Below are 18989 nucleotides of genomic sequence, written 5' to 3' on the forward strand. Positions count from 1 at the left end.
GGCGGCAGCAGCGCGTTCGGCGCGCCGCCCGGCGCTCCCGGCATGCCCCGCGCGGGGCCGGGCACACAGCTGCCAAGATGGCGGACCTGGAGGAGCGGGTGTCGGATGAGGAGAAGGTAAAGGAAGGGCTGGCCGCCCCTCCGCTGCGGGCCTGCGCCGCTGCACCCGGCAGCGCACGGGGTGGGGAGTGCCGGGCAAGCTCGCCTGGTGCCGGTGTGCCGGCCTGCGAGTGCTTCGGGGCGGGCGGGCTCCCGAGACCACCGGGCCGCCGCCGCCCGGCTGAAGGACCAGCTGTTCCTTTCCAGCAGCGCTTTGCCTTCCGACTTCCTCACTGCCTTCCTTCTGATTTCCTCACTGCCTTCCTTCCGATTTCCTCACTGCCTTCCTTCCGACTTCCTCACTGCCTTCCTTCCGACTTCCTCACTGCCTTCCGATTTCCTCACTGCCTTCCTTCCGATTTCCTCACTGCCCTCCTGTTTCCTCATTGTCTTCCTTCCGATTTCCTCACTGCCCTCCGATTTCCTCACTGTTTTACTTCCTATTTCCTCACTGCCTTCCTTCCGATTTCCTCATTGCCTTCCTTCCGATTTCCTCACTGCCTTCCTTCCGATTTCCTCACTGCCTTCCTTCTGATTTCCTCACTGCCTTCCTTCTGATCTCCTCACTGCCTTCCTTCCGATTTCCTCACTGCCTTCCTTCTGATTTCCTCACTGCCTTCCTTCTGATTTCCTCACTGCCTTCCTTCTGATTTCCTCACTGCCTTCCAATTTCCTCACTGCCTTCCTTCCGATTTCCTCACTGCCCTCCTATTTCCTCATTGTCTTCCTTCCGATTTCCTCACTGCCTTCCTTCTGATTTCCTCACTGCCTTCCTTCTGATTTCCTCACTGCCTTCCAATTTCCTCACTGCCTTCCTTCCGATTTCCTCGCTGCCTCGGTGCAGCTGATGCGTCTTGGCCGGGCGTTGTGCATGAAAATGGGCAGTCTCAGCCTAAACCAGGGCAGGTTTAGGTTGGACGTCAGGAGGAGCTTAACAGAAAGGGCGATCAGACATTGGAGGGGCTGGAGCTCCCATCCCTGGTCAAGGAAGGACCGGAGGTGGCTCCTAGTGCTGTGGTCTTGTTGACAGGGTGGGAGTCAGTCACAGGTAGCTCGCTTGGTGATCCTGAAGGTCTTTCCCAGCCAAAATGATTTGGTGAAAATGTATTTTCTGTGCTGCTTTTCCCAAATCAGCAAAGTAACAGGGTGTCTGCAAGGTGCTTTGCAGCTCTTCACTTCCTGAACACCCTCTGAGTGTGTTGTTGCATTTTCTGCTCGCCCCAGCTGCTGACAGGGACTTTGATGTAGACCCTGAGAATTCTGCTGGATCAAAGGACTGAGTCGGAGCAAATAGAGCCATACTTATTTTGGGAAATGAGCAGTTTGATCTTCTTGTGTAGGAATGTGGAGAAAGTTGCATACTCCAAGTTCTCTGCTGGGTCATACGCTGTTGTCTGCACACAGCAGTTCAAAAATGCACTATTACTTTCCTTGCATCATGGAAGTGTTACACTCAGTGCTTGCTTTGTTTCTTAGCATTCTGGAGCAGTTGTCAGGATCATGGATCTTCAAGGATCCTACAAGTCCAGCAGTTGCTTTCATTTTTCCCTTAAAGTGCATTTTCAGCTTCATTTCAGTGACACCATTTGTGAAACAAGCAGGGCTTTAGAGGTGCAGTTCATCTATTAGTCAGTATTTTAGGTGATGTTGTTTGGAATAAGTATTCCGGAGCAGAATATGGCCTTTAGAACACTCACTTTCAACCAACTCCGTGCCTCACAGAGGCAGAGAAGGATACCCTTAAAGGAGGATCTGAAAGAGAAACATGCAGCAAAGATTTACTGCAGTGTGTGACTGTTCAGATGAGTCTAGAACCTTATATATGTTAATTTTTTAAGTTTGAGTTTACTTTAAAGCAAAAAAAACCCAAAAGCATCAGTTGAGGAACAATATTAATTCCTTCCATCCTCCAAGCTTCACTCCTTTATTCTCTTTGGGTGTATTTTAGGTAAGAAATTAATTTCTCAGCCAGGCCGGGAGAGCTGGGGTGTCCAGTCTGGAGAGGAGAAGGCTCCAGGAGACTTTGGATCCCCTTCCAGCACCTGAAGGGGCTCCAGGAGAGCTGGGGGGGGACAGGACAGGGGGGAGCAGCTTCCCACTGCCAGAGGGCAGGGCTGGATGGGATACTGGGAACTGGGAATTGTTCCTGGCACGGTGGGCAGCCCTGGCACAGCTGTGCTGCCCTGGATCCCTGGCAGTGCCAAGGCCAGGCTGGGCAGGGCTGGGAGCACCTGGGGCAGGGGAGGGTGTCCCTGCCATGGCACTGGGTGGGATTTAAGGTCCCTTCCAACCCAGCCAGTCTGGGATTCTGGGATTTTCTTGTAAGTTCTTCTGAAATCTGCCCTGTTTTGCTCACTCTGCTGCTGTTCTGCCAGTTTAAGCTAACGGCTGAGCAGCTTCCCTTCCCCTCAGACACTTTCCCCATTTTAGAAGCAGGAAGTTGGTGCTGCAGAGCTGAAATGACACCTGAAATGGCCCCGGGGGCCAGGAAATGGGGCAGGTTGCAGAAAGTCCTATTTTGGTGTTTCTGCAGAGGAGCATCCTGACACCACCCTCCAATCAGCCAGCTCCGAAAACCAGCAACCATTCAAGTGCTTGACATTTCAAATTAATCACTCCCCAGCCTGCTTCCTGCACCCCTGCTTTCAGTAGTTTGACTGAAATGTTTTGTATTTTATTGATCTGTGAGAGGGAGGGCAAGGGATAATTACCCAAGTGAACACTTTCCCCTTGCAGCCTTTGCTTTGTTCAGAACTGGCTTTGTAATAACGTTTGATTGAAGTGCAGCACATGGTGTCCCTTCAGAAATCTTCCAGCTTTTTGGGGCAGACTCTGAGCAAAGTCCACTGAGGATATGGAGCTGCAGGGTCTCCATCACCATCCAAATTTCTGACAGTGGAATTCAACAATATTGTGGCAGCAATCTGTGCTAATTACAGCTCTCTAAATAGTGAAAGTTTTCAGTTGAAGAGCTCTATTTTTAGAATTACTGTACACTTACCAACCTAAAACCAGAAAATAAAGAGAAAATGGTTTTATGTCCTGCATCGTATCAATTACACAAGATACTGTCTTTTTAATGTGTTCTTTGTATTGTTTCATTTCTTCAGGCACAAATAATGTATATCTATTTTTTGAAGTCATTGCTAATTTGGAAGGCAGTCTATTTTTATCTGAAGCTCAATCCAGTTAAGGCAGAGTTGTTACTTGATCCTGTTGGAATAAGGCAATTACCTTTTGTTTGGAAAAGTGTTTATTCTTTTCATGGCTTGCTTTAAATAATTATGTGACAAACAATACAAACAATTTCACATTAAAACAGGGAACACTGTTGAGAGAAGTGAGTTGTTTTCAGCTCTGGTAATAACTCATGTGAAGCAGTTACATACATATAAATATATATATACCCAATTCTTTGTTTTGCTGCTCAAAGTGAAAAGTAGAAAGTAATCAGAGTAGTAATGAGCAATTCTGCAGTCACTTTCAATAAATGTCTTGTTAGACCAGAGAGGCTCATTGGTCAGTTTTGTTAGCTGGAAATGTTGGCTGTCAGAGGAAATGGGACGTTTTTATTATTCTAAGGGAGAGGTTTAATTTTGTGGCATTTCCTTTTTCATTTCTTCCAAGATCTTTCTATTCCCTTTGGTCCTGTAAAAGCCATAAAAGATTTTATAATGAAAACCATAAACTCTTACCAATTCCAGCAGAATCAATATTTGGACCACCTAAATTCTAACAGTGCAAGACGTGTATATTGGATTTCGGAACACATTACAATTTTATTACACTTTTAGAAGAGACGGGGTTTTTCTTTTCCAGATTCAGAGTTTCTGGACATTGAAAGTTGGCTTTTTCAGTTATTGATGCCTTCATCATCACAGTCCCACGTGCCTTCATAGAAACCCAGAACGGTTTGGGTTGAAGATCATCCAGTTCCACCCCTTGCCATGGGCAAGGACACTTCCCATGGTGTGTCCAGGTTGCTGCAAGCCCTGTCCTGCCTTGCTTTGAACACTCTTAAAAGACTATTTCTACCTTGACAATGCATGCCTAGATTTCTCCCTAAATCTGCCACCTTCTGTCACTTCAGAGTTGGTTTTGTTGGTGAATTGCTTCAATATGTGTGAGCTCAGTAAGGTATCTTTTGTCTTTAATTACTTTTCTGCTTCATTGTAGGTGCGTATAGCTGCAAAATTCATCACTCATGCACCCCCTGGAGAGTTCAATGAAGTATTCAATGGTAAGCAATTAAGGAAAAAATTATTTGTGGTGTTTTCTTCATGTTTTATCTATTATAAGAATCTAAGGCTGTGTCACACCATACTGCTTTGAAGGTTAAGTGGCATGGGAAAGCATGCAGTCCTTCCTTACTAGTTCTGCCTAATGAAATTATTTCATCTTTTAATGTTTGCATTTGTACAGTTGAAAATAAAGTGCATTAAAAAATCCAGTAACACACCTGGACCCTTTCTTCTCCAGATGTCCGGTTATTGCTCAACAATGACAATCTTCTCAGGGAAGGAGCAGCACAGTAAGTACTGACATTTCAAACACATAAATTACCATCAGAGATCCCTCTGTTTTCTTGTACCCATCATTCTGTGACAAAGAGAACCATGTGCTGTATTCAGAGCAATCTTATGTAATTCCTTAGCCCACCTAACAAAATACATAATGAAAGGTGTGGATGATTCCTTTTAAAAGCCCTAAATTGGAATTTGTGCTGTATAAAACTGACAGGAAGGCATTCTGCCAAAAAGTTTCACTCTGCAGCAGCAGAAATGTCTGAACATGTTGAATCATCTGATTTATACAGTAAGTGAGGCCTGAAATACTGATTAATCCATAGCCTAAGTTTAGAAAAAGAACTGCCCTCAATAAAAACTTTTCAAAATTTGTTGTTTACTTCCACAGCTTCATCAGAAGATGCTTAAAGATTACACATACAGGCTTTTTGATGCTAAGATCTATTTCAAGCTAGGTGACATGTCAGTCAGCAAGTCTTTACATAAGAAAATTGTTTTAAATATCCATCTATTCATTTGTTTACCTTGCTTCTGTCTAAATTGTATCTGGGGTGTTCCTGTTTTGCCTTGGCTTGCTCACATTTCCCCAGGCTATCTGCTGTTCTACTTTTGAACTCTGTATTTTCCTGGCCATTGCTAAACAAACCTGGTTTTAGACCTGGGGTTTATAGCTATCTACAGTAAAAGGTACTGGAAAATCTTTTAACAGTGCTTGTGTGCATTGTTTGCCCAATTAAGTTGATGTTTGCTGTGAGCTTACTTGAGTCAGAATAAATGTGCATGTGCAGCTAAAGTTCATGTTCCTCTGGTCCTCTGCAGTGCATTTGCACAGTACAACATGGATCAGTTCACTCCAGTGAAGATAGAAGGGTACGAGGATCAGGTGAGAGGAAACTTTGTACACTGGGGGTTGTATTACTGCACGGTGAAAAAGCAATAAAACTGTTCTTTCATCAGGATGTTGGCTCACAAGTCAACGTCACCATCAGCTGACTCACTCACTCTGCTCACAAGGTACCAGCCCTCCTCCTTCCCCCACATATCACTGTGACAAACTTCCCTTGATAAGAGCAAAGCATAACCAAGACATTCTCTAAGTTCTGTGTCGTACTACTTAGTAAATCCAATTCATTGTTCCTTAAAGCTCCATGCTGAACTCACTGGAATTTTACTTGAGTATGAGTGATTAAAGATTACTGTCTATTTAAAGCTGACTTACAAATCCTTATGTTGCTACTTGCTTACAGTTCCTACTGACAATTGGTAATAAATTCTTAAAAGTTTGTTTGGTTTATTTTCTGCAATTTTAATTCATTCCCAGCTACCCTAAAAAACAAACTTATCTTTGTTTATACCAAATCATTGATTTGGTGTAGTGATTATACCTAATACTATCCAGTCTATGCCAGCAAAACAAGTTATTTCAGGGGTTTTTTTAGTTCTTTTTTTTAGAACAAACAGCAAGTCGTAGAGAAGCCAGAAAGCTGCCTGACCATCTGCTCTGTTCCCTGAGCCAAGCTCTGACCCAGCTTTTCTAGTGTCCCAGATATGTTTATGGGAGTATGGGAGGCATATATTAAGAAGGCTGTTCATAGAAATAGCTTTGATGAATAAGTTACTGTACGACCTGCAAAAAAAAAAAAAAAAAAAAAAACAAAAACCCACCCCAATAAAGTTAATATTTGGGAAGCCAGAGAATTAAGGTGAAAAAGAAAAAAAGAAGGGAATGTGCAATGCTGCTTCACTGTCTGCTTTAGTTATATTTTAGAAGTAGTCACATCTATGTACCCTTCTTGCCCAGAAGTAGAGCTATTGCAAAACATGAAACATGGCAATAAATGGTAGATTTCAGAGTAAAAGTCTCTGTTTCCTTTAGCAACAAAGAAGGAAAATAGCTAAAATCAATTTAAATGCAAAGCAACCTGTTTGTATTGTAAGGATACCCAATTTTAAGCCAAATTTATACATTATTATAGTTCAGCCTTTTCTGGGACAGAAGTTGAAGTGCAGTATTACTGTGGAGAGCACAGAGTTACCTTCAGCCTCACAACAACTACTAATTTAAATTATTACCGAAAATATTTGCTTTTCTTTACGTGACCTTATAGCTCAATGAAAGAACCAATTGTAACACTGATATGCAAGTAGGGGAAAATGCAAAATAACACATCTATATCAGCCTAAATGTATCATCATTTCAACTTCTATTCCAGGTCTTAATCACAGAACACGGTGATCTGGGCAATGGCAGATTTTTAGACCCAAGAAACAAGCTTTCTTTTAAGTTTGATCACTTAAGGAAAGAAGCAAGTGATCCCCAGCCCGAGGACACAGAATCGGCTTTAAAACCATGGAGAGATGCCTGTGACAGTGCACTGAGAGCCTACGTCAAAGATCATTACCCCAATGGCTTCTGCACTGTTGAGTATCCATCTTGTTTCCCTGAAGGTGTATGCCTCTGAGTCAGTCAGTCCCAGAGCAGACTCTGCTGGGCAGAGCTGTTGGAATTCTCCATCCTCTCTAGCATTTTGGCTAACTTTGGAATGATGTGTTCCAAAGAGGGTGCAACTATCTTGGTATGCACACAGAGGTAAAGATGAATTAGACCCTTGTCATGGCAGGACTGCCAAGACCTTCACACCTACCCACAGTAAGATGCCTGCCAGGGGAGGTGTTGGACAACGTAACTCATGCATGTTCCCAGTGAGGTGCCACCTCAGCAGCCTGCACCTGCTGCCAAGAACAGAGATTAAGAATGCCTTTCCTTAGCTCTTGGGCCTTTTTAACTCTTTTTCTAAATACAGGTTTATGGTAAATCTATAGATGGACAGCAGACAATAATTGCCTGTATTGAGAGCCACCAGTTTCAGCCCAAAAACTTCTGGTAAGATTATTTCAACTTAGTGTGTTTTCTTCCTTTGCCTGGTTCCTCAAACCAACCCATCCTCTAGCTCTGACACGGTCTGAAGGACAGGGAGTTTTGGGCTTCCCAAGAAGTTCTTTTCCTTCTGTAGTCTGTTTTCCTTGCAGCCCCCTTGGCACTTACCAAACTCTTCCTGTGACCTCTCTGGAGGAAAAGGCATTAGCAGAGCTGGATAGATACTCCTTTACATCTCTGGAGCTTCTGTGTACTGAAGCTGCATTATATTCAGCTGGGCTGCAGGAATTTAACTCCATGCCATCTAAAGCACTAAATCCCATGTGGTATTGGTGATAAGACATCAGAAACAACTTGGTTGTTAATTTTGTTCTTTTTGCTGTTAGAGCTTCTTGGAAATAGTTTTTCATGCTTTGATTACTTTTAGGAACGGGCGTTGGAGATCAGAATGGAAGTTTACCATCACACCACCAACAGCTCAAGTGGCTGCAGTGCTCAAAATCCAGGTGAGTTATTTTTCCTGGCAGTAACAGGAGAAGCTGCATTGTGCTTCTCTTACACAAATGCATTTGGTTCAGAGTAAGATCCTGAAATGCAGCAGAGATGTCCTTCTCAAGTCAGCACGTTACTAAACTAAACAATTCAAGAAAGTAATTCTTAAATCTACTATTCCAGGAATAGTCTCAGATCTGGCCTGTGGTTTATTATGTAGCATTACCCCATAGGCCTCCACTTTGCTTCACTTCATAGGGCTAAAACCTCTGCCTTGAGTCTTTTATAATTGCTCCTAGCTCAGCTCTAGGCATTTACTGATTAACATAATCTTGAACAGTCCTGACAAAGAATGAAACCTTTTAGATAATCTATCCTGCTTTTAGTCTCCACGTAAGCAGAGAAGACTGGCACGATGCTCTGTTGTGGCATTTTAATAGCATTTGGGGGCTCAGGAATTCTGGAGGGAATGATCATCATAAAACCTGCATTCTGTCTTTTTGTCCAGGTGCATTACTATGAAGATGGCAACGTCCAGCTGGTTAGTCACAAAGACATTCAGGACTCTGTACAGGTGTCAGTAAGTATGCTAAAGGATCTTTATGATAAGCAACTGTTTTCATTCCTTTAACAGCTCATGAAGCTGTGACTGCATTCTCTTGACTTTAAAGTAATTTTAGGGTGAACAGTCAGTGTGGTGTTTAGAGTCACGTAGGAATCCCAGATTCCCAACTGCTTAAAATTCAGTCTTATTACAAAGTCTGTGTTGGGAAGCTTCTCTTGGAAGTTAGGGTTAAAAAGGACAGAATATGCTTTTCTATCTCTGTGCAAGGGAAAGAAACAGTAAGAGACATATGCTAAGGGAAATCAAGAAATCCTCTAGCATGGTAGAGGGAGCAGCAGCTGCAAAGTGAATCATTTTACCATGAAAGTCCACTTCCTTTTTGCTCACTAGGGTGCAGCTTTGTTCCAGTTTGGAGCACAAGCTCTACCCACTATGTAGTAAGTGAAAGGAATCCAGCTACAACCACAAGGCACAAGCTGATGATGTTACCTATTTTATCTATACTCAGCCTATCATTTGAGAAGAAATCTATTGTGTAGCTTTTGTAAGTTGCTCTTAAACATGCAGTTATTTTTTTCCTTTGCAGAGTGATGTCCAAACTGCTAAGGAGTTTATTAAGATCATAGAAAATGCAGAAAACGAGTACCAGGTAAGGTCAGTGGTAGTTAAATAAAGCACAGAATTGTATCAGTCTCCATTTGCAGTTAATGGAAACATGGAAAACTGACCTCTGGTTCTGTTCCTGGCTGTAAGAATTACTGAGAAAAGGGCAGTAGTGTTTGTTAAAAAAATACAGTTATGAAGCTGTACGGTTACAAAGCTGTGTTGTAATTAACTATCAAGTTACTGTATGGTTTTTTAAAAGGTTACAAATGATACCTGGAACAAGCATGGGAGGGGAGTGGGTGAGTCAATGTATTTTCCTCTGTGACAGTTAAAAATACTGAGGAGGAAATTTGTGCAACAGCTTGTGCATTGTCCCAGCCTCTGTGCAAGGAGACTGGAAAGAGATAAAGTCAGTGAAAGACCTAAGGAGATGCTGCTACATTCGAGGGGAGGTGAATAGAAAACCTTTGACTTGCACACACGCTGATGACTGCATTATTAATTTAGTTAATAGTGTGCCTTACAGCTTATAGAAAGGAGTTTGTGGCTTTAATGCTAAGTTGAGCTGTCTCATAGTGTTTTATGCGTGCCCTAACCAAATCTGCTTGCCCTTGCAGACAGCAATCAGTGAAAACTACCAGACTATGTCAGACACCACTTTCAAAGCCTTACGCCGGCAGCTGCCCGTCACCCGCACCAAGATTGACTGGAACAAAATCCTCAGCTACAAGATTGGCAAAGAAATGCAGAATGCTTAATGCAGAAACGAGGAGGTGTATGAAACAGTCGTGTGCAAAAAAACAAATATGGTCCTATGCCAAGTAGATGGTTTTCAAACCAGAGCAGCATTTTTTAGGGCTTTCAAAGTTAACAGGTTTTCTAGCCTGAGAGGGAACCGTGGAACAAATAGTTGTCTTTGTGTTTTGTGTTTCCTGCCACATAAACTTCCTGTTGTAGCTGCATTTAATAGGTCATTTAAATTCAGCCATTCGTGGCTCAGAAGTATAGCTGTTTTCAGTCACTGGCTGGAAAACTTCCTAGCTGGAAAAGCCCTATTATTACCCCAGGAGAGGGTGCAGAGCGTTCCCTTCACCTGTATCCAGCACTCCAGGTATCCAGTAAGTTTGTCAAACCTGCCAAGAGCTCACGGCGCTGCAAGACACAGTAAGTGCAAGACAGTGAGTCCTCGTGTATCCTTATTCCCAACCTCCACAAAGCAGATGCCTGCAGGCTTAGATTTTGCTGTAGAAAATGAGTTTACAGGATCCTTTACAGAATTCCCTACTGACCCAGCTCTTCTGGGGACGTAACTTTTTTTTAATCTGAAGATTTGAGCCATGTTCCCTAAAAGTGAACATCTTTCTTCTCCCCTCCCTCGTGTACGTACGGTTACCAGACATCTGCATTTTTACAGAACTACAAGATGAGTCACTGCTGATCCACAAGGGCTGGATGGTGATTAAAAATGCAAATGTCTACAAAATAATAGGTATGTTGTGCTTTAATGCTTTGTGGCAGGTTCATAGATTTGTATCACAGGTGTATGGATGGATAGTGTACAAAATAAATAAACTTGCACCAAAGTGAAAGAAAAAATCCTTTCCATTTGTCTCAGTTGTGGACAGTTTCTTGTCATGCTTAGAAGGGACTCTGGAATTAATCTCTTCTACATGCTTGCTCTGCATTACTGTTTTCCCCCTCTGACATCAAAACTAGCAGTCATAACAGTTTCTGTTAAGGGGAGGATGAAGAGATAGACATACGCCTTTCAGATCTTGGAACAGAGATTCACTACAAAGTGAACCTCCTTCGGTGAACTCCCTTTGCTTTGTTTGCACTTGGTTATCACTGGGCGCCTTGCAGGTTCTGGTTTTTAAACTGGCTCATGTCTTCTTGTTTTTAAATACACAAAGGAAAAAGGGTTGGGAAGAGAAGGGGTGGGGTTGCCTGTGCATTACACTTCAGGTTTTGCACAGTAACGCTGCAAAATAAGTGTTTATCCTTTGTGGGGTTTCTCTAATTAAAATATATTTGTATTTGCTGCTGAGACTGACAATTCATCCCTCAGGCATCCTCTGTATCAACCAGTCTAGTGCAAATACACCAGTCTTTGTTTAAAGCCATTTGTGTCTGTTCTTTCATGGTCTCACTCCTGTTAATTCCTGAAGTCTAGGAAGTGTTGGCATCACCATCCCTGAAAGTGTTCAAAATGTGAATGTGGCACTTGACCTGGTTTAGTGCTGATCACAGTGGTGGGGCTGGGTCGATGGTTGGACTTTAATGATCTCAAAGGTCTTTTCCAACATCAACAGTTCTGTGATTAAGGCAGGGATGGTATCACACCAGACCCATGGGTGATGCTCCAACCCTGGTACACAGGGGAACTGGAGGGCTGAGGTTCCAAACTGAAACAATCACAGAGCTTTAATGCAGCTCCCCACCCTGGAAAAAAGGCAGCCAGGAGTTCATTGCACTCACCCTCGGTGTCTTTAACACCTGCTTCAGACACTCCTGGCTGTATCCCACACGGGCCAAAGCAGGGCTGTTTGGAGGGTTTGCACAGGACAGTTTGAGAGGCTGCTCCTGGGGCAGCACCCAGGGGAGATGAAAGCTTGTGTGGGCCTCAGGTGCTGTGGGCTGCGGCCCTGGACCCATCCAGGAAATAGCTGCAGCAATTCCAAGAATGTGAAGCCGGAGCGGGGCCCAAGATAAGACTGCACACAACAGCTCTTATCTGCCTCAAGGCTAGCCTGCTCCTGGGGCACGCTGCAAGCCCTTCACCGCCGCTGCTCCAGCCGTAGGAGCGCTTCTATCGCTTTGTCCTTCTCCGAATCTTTAGCTAATCACCCTGCAGACCGGCCGGTTCCCTGCCTGCCTCCTGGCCCCTCTCCCCCCGGCTGCGGACCCGGCTGCGCTGTCCCGTTCCGGCCCCGATCCGCCCCGTGCCGGGCGGGCCCGCAGCCCCACGGTCTCTTTCGCTTTCGTTTCTCCCTGCGCGACCAGCCCTGGCTCAGCCCAGCCCAGCCCAGCCCAGCCCGGCTTAACCTGGCACTCCTGGACGCGGCACCATCTCGGCTCGGCACGGCTCGGCTCGGCTCGGCTCGGCTCGGCTCAACCATGCCGCGGTTCAGCGTAGCGGAGGCCAGTCTTTGGGGGCATCAGTTCGTGCAGTTCCTGCAGGACACGGGCCGGGAGCAGACGAGCCTGCGGGAAGCGCTGCGGACCATCTACAACCAGGAGTTCCGGGGCAGGTGAGAGCCCTCGGCCAGACCCGGCAGCCTCACCTGGGACAGAGCCCTGGCCAGCATCTCCCAATCCCCGGGCCAGCATCCCCAGTCACGGGTCCCCAGCAGCATCACTGGGGTCCCCAAGCTCGTCTGTGTCTCCAAAGCCCTGCTGGGATGATCCCCAGCTCCACGGGCCCCCAGCTGCCTGGGGATGGCCTTGGGCACGCTCTGCCCACCATACTCCCCCACCTCACCTGCTGGCACCAATCACACTGGCCCTTGTGCAATACCACCGCTGTTAATCATTGGCAAAGCCAGGGCTCGGGGCGCTGGTGGGACTGAGAGGAGGTACTGGGGAATCATCGCTGCTGGGAGCGCAGTGGCAGTGCCAGCTCAGCTCCTGAGCATGGCATGGGCAGGGACTGCATGGCTGTCACTGCAGGCAGCGATGCAGTGGGACAGCTGCAATGGCTGTGGCATAGCTGGGACAGGGATGGCACAGCACGGACTTGCTGGAGCAGCCAGCAGGGATGTAAGATTTGCACACACCAGTGGGAAGCCCAAGTCCTCCTTCCTCTCCAGGAGCAGAGGGGACCTGCTGAGAGCCCCCTCACTGCAGCCTCAGTGTCCTGCTTCATCTTCCCACTTGCCTCACCTCAGCTGCCTGTGCCCATGGCAGCCGGGCCACACTGTCCCACACAAACCCTCTCCCTTGGCTCCACAGGACTGATGCAAGGACGCCAAATTTTTCCTGCATGTTGTACGCACTGAAGACAACCCACCAGGTTCAGGTGCGCGGAGAGGTGGTGAAATTCAAGGTGAGCTCACGCTGGGGCAGTGCCCACCAGGACTGGCTCCTCAGGAGTCCCCTGCAGAATCCCAGGGCCACGCTGATTCTGGCTGCTCCTTGCAGGTGACGAGGCACGTGGTGGTGGCAGACCAGTACCGGCGACCCAGAAGGAATGCACAGACGTCCGTGTCCATGTCTGCCTCAGGACAGCAGCTCAGCTCCACCCCACAAATGCCCCAGAGCTATGCCAGGCAGTGGTATGACCAGCAGCACCCCACCTCGGCATGTCCCTTGGATCCCCCACCTGGCTGGGAAAGCCTGACCCTCCCTCCCCACAGGGCTGAGCTCATTCGTGGGAAGCATGGGGTAGAGATCGTCTCAGACCATGACCAGGGCGACGGGAACATCCGCTTCCCAGTGGAGCCGGGTGAGCCCCGCACAGTCACTGTGCTGGTGCAGAACCATGGCACAGAGGTGGTGACACTGCAGCGCTTCCAGCCACGCCAGCAGGCACAGGAGCTCTCCTTCACCGATGAGCAAGGGGCAGTGCAGGGCCAGTCCCTGCTGTTGCACCCAGGTGGGTCCCATCCCGTCCCCTGCCCCGTGCCCTGCCCTGCAGAGAGGATGCAGGACCCAGCCTCACCACTTCGCCCCGCAGGTGGGATGTACCCCATCCAGGTGCGGTGCCTCACCACCTGCAATGGGCACTTCAGTGCTGTGGTGTTCTTCGAGTTCACCAAGGAGCCAGACGTGTCCTTCAGCATCTCACGCTACGTTGCTGCCATTGCCGAGAGCCAGCTGGCCAAGGACCTGCGGCCCTCGGCACCCTTCCAGCCCTACGAGGCCAGCCTCCAGCGCCACGTCACAGTCATCACCGAGGATGGCATCCCCCCTGACAGGTATGTGGTGGGCTCACCCGCTGCCGTCCTGAGCAGAGGGGCCCAGCCTGTTCTCCAGCCAGGACAAGGTTCAGCTCCTTGACAGTTCTTCAGCCCTGCGCCATGACTGGTGACAGTGGGGTTAGGGATGCCATGTAGTACCTGAAGCACTGCTGTCCCCTCCACGCAGCTCCCTGAAAAATGAACTGGAGAGGGAGATCCCTCTGGGCACCTACCACTACCCAAAGAGCCTCAAGGACACGATCATGCTCGGACCCAACAACAGTGCCAGCTCCAGCTGGGCTGCCATGCGGTGAGTGCCAAGGGCTGAGAGCAATGCTGAGGTGTTCCTTGAGTGCCAAGCTGTCCCTGGGACACAATGACATTGCTGCTGCCCTCAGCTCGCTGCTGGAAGCACCTCTGCAGGCTGAGAACTACTACCAGAAATTCCAGCTGCTGCTGCACCTGGAGGAGATTCAGATGGAGGTTGACATCCGGCGCTACGACATGCAGGATGTGACCATGGTGCAGGACAGGGCGCTGCTGGTTCTCGATGTGCGTGGGGGGCTGGGGCATGGGAGGGGTGCTGGCACTCCCAGAGTGCCTGGCATCACACTGGCCCTTTGGCACAGGTGCCTGGCGTGGCCGAGAACCGTCCGTCCGTGCTGAGAGGGGACCACCTGTTTGCCCACCTGAGCAGCGAGCGGGACCGCTCCCCACTCGTGCGCTACAAGGGCTACGTGCACAGCGTGGAGCTGGAGAAGGTCAGGCTGGGCTTCTCCTCCAAGTGAGTGGTGTCTGCTCCCAGCAGCCTTTCTCAGAGATGCCAAAGGCCAGGAGTGGGTTGGAGAGGGCCAGGAGGGCATGGGGGCATGCCCCGTGCCCTGCTCACACCACTCCTTCCCAGGCTGCAGAAGAAGTTTGTGAACAACCTGAAGTTCGATGTGACCTTCACCTTCAGCCGGCTGCCGCTGCAGGTCCAGCACCGGGCCGCAGTCCTGGCCACGCGCCGGGGCTTGTTCAGCCTCCTCTTCCCCTCCGCCTCCAGCCACAAGTCCCTGTTCTCTGGCCCCTTCCAGCCCCGGTGAGTCCCAGATGTGCAGGGTGGGAGGGTCTGGGGGATGAGGGGATGGAGGGAATGGAGGCAGCGCAGCCTCTGCTCCCGCAGGTGGTTCAACCGCAAGCTGGAGAGCAACGAGGAGCAGCGCAGAGCTGTGACCCACATCGTGACGGGGGTGTCCCGGCCAGCCCCATACCTCATCTTTGGCCCTCCTGGCACTGGCAAGACAGTCACTATGGTGGAGGCCATCAAGCAGGTGGGTGGCCGGTACCCAAACCCAGCCCTGAGCATTGCTGCCCATTCTCATCCGTGGGGCTCAATGCTGTCACCTCCTCCTCCCACCCAGGTGTGGACGTGCTTCAAGGATGCCCGTATCCTGGCCTGTGCCCCCTCCAACAGTGCTGCAGACCTGCTGTGCCAGTGCCTCATCAAGGACATTGCCCCTCAGAATGTCTACAGGCTCATCGCCAGCTCCAGGAACTGCAGGGAAGTGCCCCCTGATATCATGGTAGGTCCCTGCCCCTCCACCCTGAAATCCTGACAGACATCTGGGTGGCGTCCCCCAGGATCATGGGACCTCACCCAATGCCTGCACTCCAGCCCTGCTGCAACTGGGATGATGAGCAGAGCAGCTACGTGTACCCAAGCAAGGAGAGCCTGAGGCGCTACCGGATTATCATCACCACACTGGTGACAGCAGGAAGGTCAGAGGAGCTGGGGTTGTCCCCAGCATCCATGGCAGGTGGACCCAGGGCTGCCTTTCAGCCAGGCTGTGAGGGCAGTCCCTCTGGTACTCAGCAGGGAGGGGTTGGAGGAGGGCAGGCAGCAGCGGGGGAAATCCCTCCTCTGTGGGAGGATGAGGATGAAGGGTGGGAGAGGAAGGATGGCCAGGTGGGGCAGGATGCTGAGGACAGCCTCATTCCATCTCTCCTCCAGGCTGGTGTCAGCCAATTTTCCCCCTGGGTATTTCTCCCACGTCTTCATTGACGAGTGCGGGCACGCGGTAGAGCCGGAGAGCCTCGTCGCCATCGCGGGTGAGTGGTGCCTGGCTGCTGACTCTGCATGGCCTGGGCTCCCTCCCGTTCCCTGCTGAGCTCCCCCTCTTCCCAGGGCTCCTGGCTCCCATGGATGAGGAGACCAACCCCAATGGGGGGCAGCTGGTGCTGGCAGGAGACCCCAAGCAGCTGGGCCCCGTCCTGACCTCCCCACTCGCCATCCAGTATGGTCTGGGTGAGTAGGGAGAGGAGTGGGAGTGCTGCGGGCACCCCACAGGGGCTGAGTGGCCTTGTGGGGAGCCACAGGATATCACTGGGCACAGGCATCTCGCTGCTGGAGAGGCTGATGCTGCACAACCCCTTGTACAAGAAGTCGAGTGGAGGATACGACCCACAGTTCATCACCAAACTGCTCTGGAACTACAGGTGGGGACAGGGATGGAGCAGGAAGGGATCGAGCCAGGCAGGGATTGGTGAGCACGGTGCTCCAGGACCTGGCCCCCAGAGCCTCAGAGTGCCCCAGCTGGTGTGGGAGATGGGAGTGCATCTGCTGTCCTGGCTGCACGGTGCCTGAGAGGGTTCTGGACCCACACGGCACCCACCCTGGCACGGTCCTGCCTCTCCCAGGTCCCACGAGGCCATTCTCAGGATCCCCAACGAGCTCTTCTATGACAACGAGCTGAAGGTGTCCAGGAGCAATGGGCTTGACGTCCGGAACCTGTATTGTACTTGGGAGGAGCTTCCCAAAAAAGTGAGTGGAGGGACTGACCCAGGGGGTTCCCCGAGGCACAGGCAGAGCAGAGCCAAATGTTCTCCATCCCCAGGGCTTCCCCATCATCTTCCATGGGGTTTGTGGGGAAGACCAGAGAGAGGCCAGGAGTCCCTCATTCTTCAACACGGCCGAAATTGAGGTGCTGGTGCACTACCTCAAGAAGCTGCTGCAGAGCCGGGGCAGGGGCAGCTGCCCCAGTGTGTCCCCCAAGGAGATCGGCATCATCTCCCCCTACAGGAAGCAGGTGAGGGAGGCAGGGCACGGGCAGAGACCTCCCCAAGGGACAGGGGGCACTGGGATGGATGGGCAGCCCCGGGGCTGGCACAAGGATGGCCCTGTGGTGGCTGGATTTTGCCACGTGCCCCCACTCAGGTGGAGAAGATCCGGAAAGCCATCACCTCCCTGGATCCCGAACTGCAGAAGCTGCCGGACATCAGCCAGCTGAAGGTACGTCCTGGGCATGGAGGAGAGAGGAGCCCCTGGAGCCCAGGGGTGCTCCTGGCCCCTCACCTGTTGTCCCTGCCCCAGGTGGGCTCTGTGGAAGAGTTCCAGGGCCAGGAGCGGCAGGTGATCCTCATCTCCACCGTGCGCAGCTGCAGCACGTACCTCCAGTTCGACCAGACCTTCAGGCTGGGCTTCCTCAAGAACCCCAAGGTACCACCTAGCCCCGAGCAGACCCTTCCTCCTTGGCATGCCCTTCTTCCCTCTGGTTCTCACGGGCAGGTGGAGCTGCTCTGGGTGCTCAGTGCCACACCAGAGCTGCCTGCAGCCCGGTGGGGCTGTGAGACGATGAGAGATGTTGCAGCCAGGTAAAGCTCTCTGGCTTGTCCTCTTCAGAGGCTCAACGTGGCCATCACCAGGGCCAAGGCTCTGCTGATCGTGGTGGGTAATCCGACCGTGCTCAGCAAGGACGACCACTGGGCCAGGTGAGCTGCTCCTGGCCCTGCCACTGACGGGGCTCAGCAGCACCTGCCCTTTCCTGCTGCCTGGCCATGCCCCCTGCCTCAGAGCAGCGAGGCTGGTGCCACCTCGTGCCCCTCCCTGTGCACCTGCAGGTTCCTCAGGTACTGCAAGGAACAGGGGGGCTACACCGGGTACCCCTACGAGGACGAGAGCTCAGCTGAGGACAGACTCGCCAACGACCTCCACGCACTGCAGCTCAGTGTTTAGCACCAGGTGAGCAGAGCTGGGCACTGCCCTGGGGCCCTGACACCAGCAGGCTGCCAGGTTACATGCCAGCACCCCGGGGGCAGCAGCATGGCCAGGTAAAGCTGGGGCACTGGGAGGCTTCTCCTGCCCCAAATGCAACAGGACTTACAGCAGGTTTTTGCTTAGGGCTTGCATGTCTCCATCTCGAAGTCAAACCCAGCTCTGTCGTGAGGTTTCTCTGCAGGAGATGCACCTGGGAAGGGAGGAGAAGCCCCATAAGGTGCATCCCCCTCAGCCTGTCCCTAGCCTGCAGCAGCTCCTGTTTTTTCTGTCTCAGTTCCGGGGTGCTCCAGGCATCCCTGTGCAGATGGAGCTGAACCCACTGGACCAGGTGTTGCCAGCCTTTGCTGCCAGCCACGAAGCCCAACCAGCATCAGACTGGGACAACTCTCCATTTTAATCATTTTTTACATGTCTGTGGAAAAACTATTCTCTGTGACTGGTCCCACCATTCAGTGAAAGACTCTGGCCTCCAGAGAGCCCCACCGTGTGCACAGGGGAGCTCACAGCTGCTGTGATGGGTGACTGGGGAGGGCAGGGACCTGGTCTGGGACAGGCTGGCTCAGCTCTCCGCTGGGCAGCTGCCTGGCCTGAGAGCTGGCACGGCTGAGCAGGCACCCTATTTCCCTTGAATAAATGTTTAAAGAAAAGCAGTGTACTGTTGAGTCCTAGGTGGGCCTTGCTTGCACAGACAGAGCAGCACCAGGCTCACTGCAGCCCTGCCCTGAGCTGCTCCAGAGGCAGGATGGCTCCAGCAGTGAAGGCAGTGCCCATCACCCAGGGACTGGGTACAGCTGGGAAGCTCCTGCCTGGCCCTTCCCATGTAATCTGCTCTTTTGCAAGTGCAGGGCACCGAGCCCTGATCCTCCAGCAGCAGCTAAAGCAACAGGGGC

At 50.5% G+C, this 18989-nt stretch overlaps 2 protein-coding genes across 3 annotated transcripts; both read left to right on the plus strand.

The window, feature by feature from the left end:
- The first annotated feature begins 18 nt into the window (after window positions 1-18).
- On the plus strand, window positions 19-11288 carry CAPZA1 (capping actin protein of muscle Z-line subunit alpha 1). The gene is made up of 10 exons (XM_064399306.1): window positions 19-116; window positions 4275-4338; window positions 4578-4629; window positions 5444-5507; window positions 6838-7044; window positions 7429-7508; window positions 7930-8008; window positions 8503-8574; window positions 9146-9208; window positions 9783-11288. Exons 1-10 carry the CDS (start codon window positions 78-80, stop codon window positions 9921-9923), a joined length of 861 nt encoding a protein of 286 aa, XP_064255376.1. The 5' UTR covers window positions 19-77; the 3' UTR covers window positions 9924-11288.
- Window positions 11289-12216: 928 nt separating this feature from the next.
- Window positions 12217-18742, plus strand: MOV10 (Mov10 RNA helicase). 2 transcript variants are annotated; one of them, XM_064399295.1, is made up of 22 exons: window positions 12217-12416; window positions 13117-13210; window positions 13306-13439; window positions 13521-13759; window positions 13841-14081; window positions 14251-14373; window positions 14462-14615; window positions 14693-14847; window positions 14968-15144; window positions 15229-15376; window positions 15467-15628; window positions 15721-15824; window positions 16057-16154; window positions 16231-16350; window positions 16439-16541; window positions 16743-16866; window positions 16940-17131; window positions 17260-17334; window positions 17416-17541; window positions 17725-17813; window positions 17943-18063; window positions 18223-18742. In XM_064399295.1, the coding sequence occupies exons 1-21, from the start codon at window positions 12283-12285 to the stop codon at window positions 18055-18057; spliced, it is 2907 nt and encodes a 968-aa protein (XP_064255365.1). In that variant the 5' UTR covers window positions 12217-12282; the 3' UTR covers window positions 18058-18063; window positions 18223-18742. The 2 variants fall into 2 exon arrangements, with proteins under 2 accessions (XP_064255365.1, XP_064255366.1); XM_064399296.1 differs by having other exon boundaries at window positions 18374-18742.
- The last annotated feature ends 247 nt before the right edge of the window (window positions 18743-18989 follow it).

Source organism: Passer domesticus, chromosome 25 (assembly GCF_036417665.1).
Source record: "Passer domesticus isolate bPasDom1 chromosome 25, bPasDom1.hap1, whole genome shotgun sequence".
Taxonomy (NCBI): domain Eukaryota; kingdom Metazoa; phylum Chordata; class Aves; order Passeriformes; family Passeridae; genus Passer; species Passer domesticus.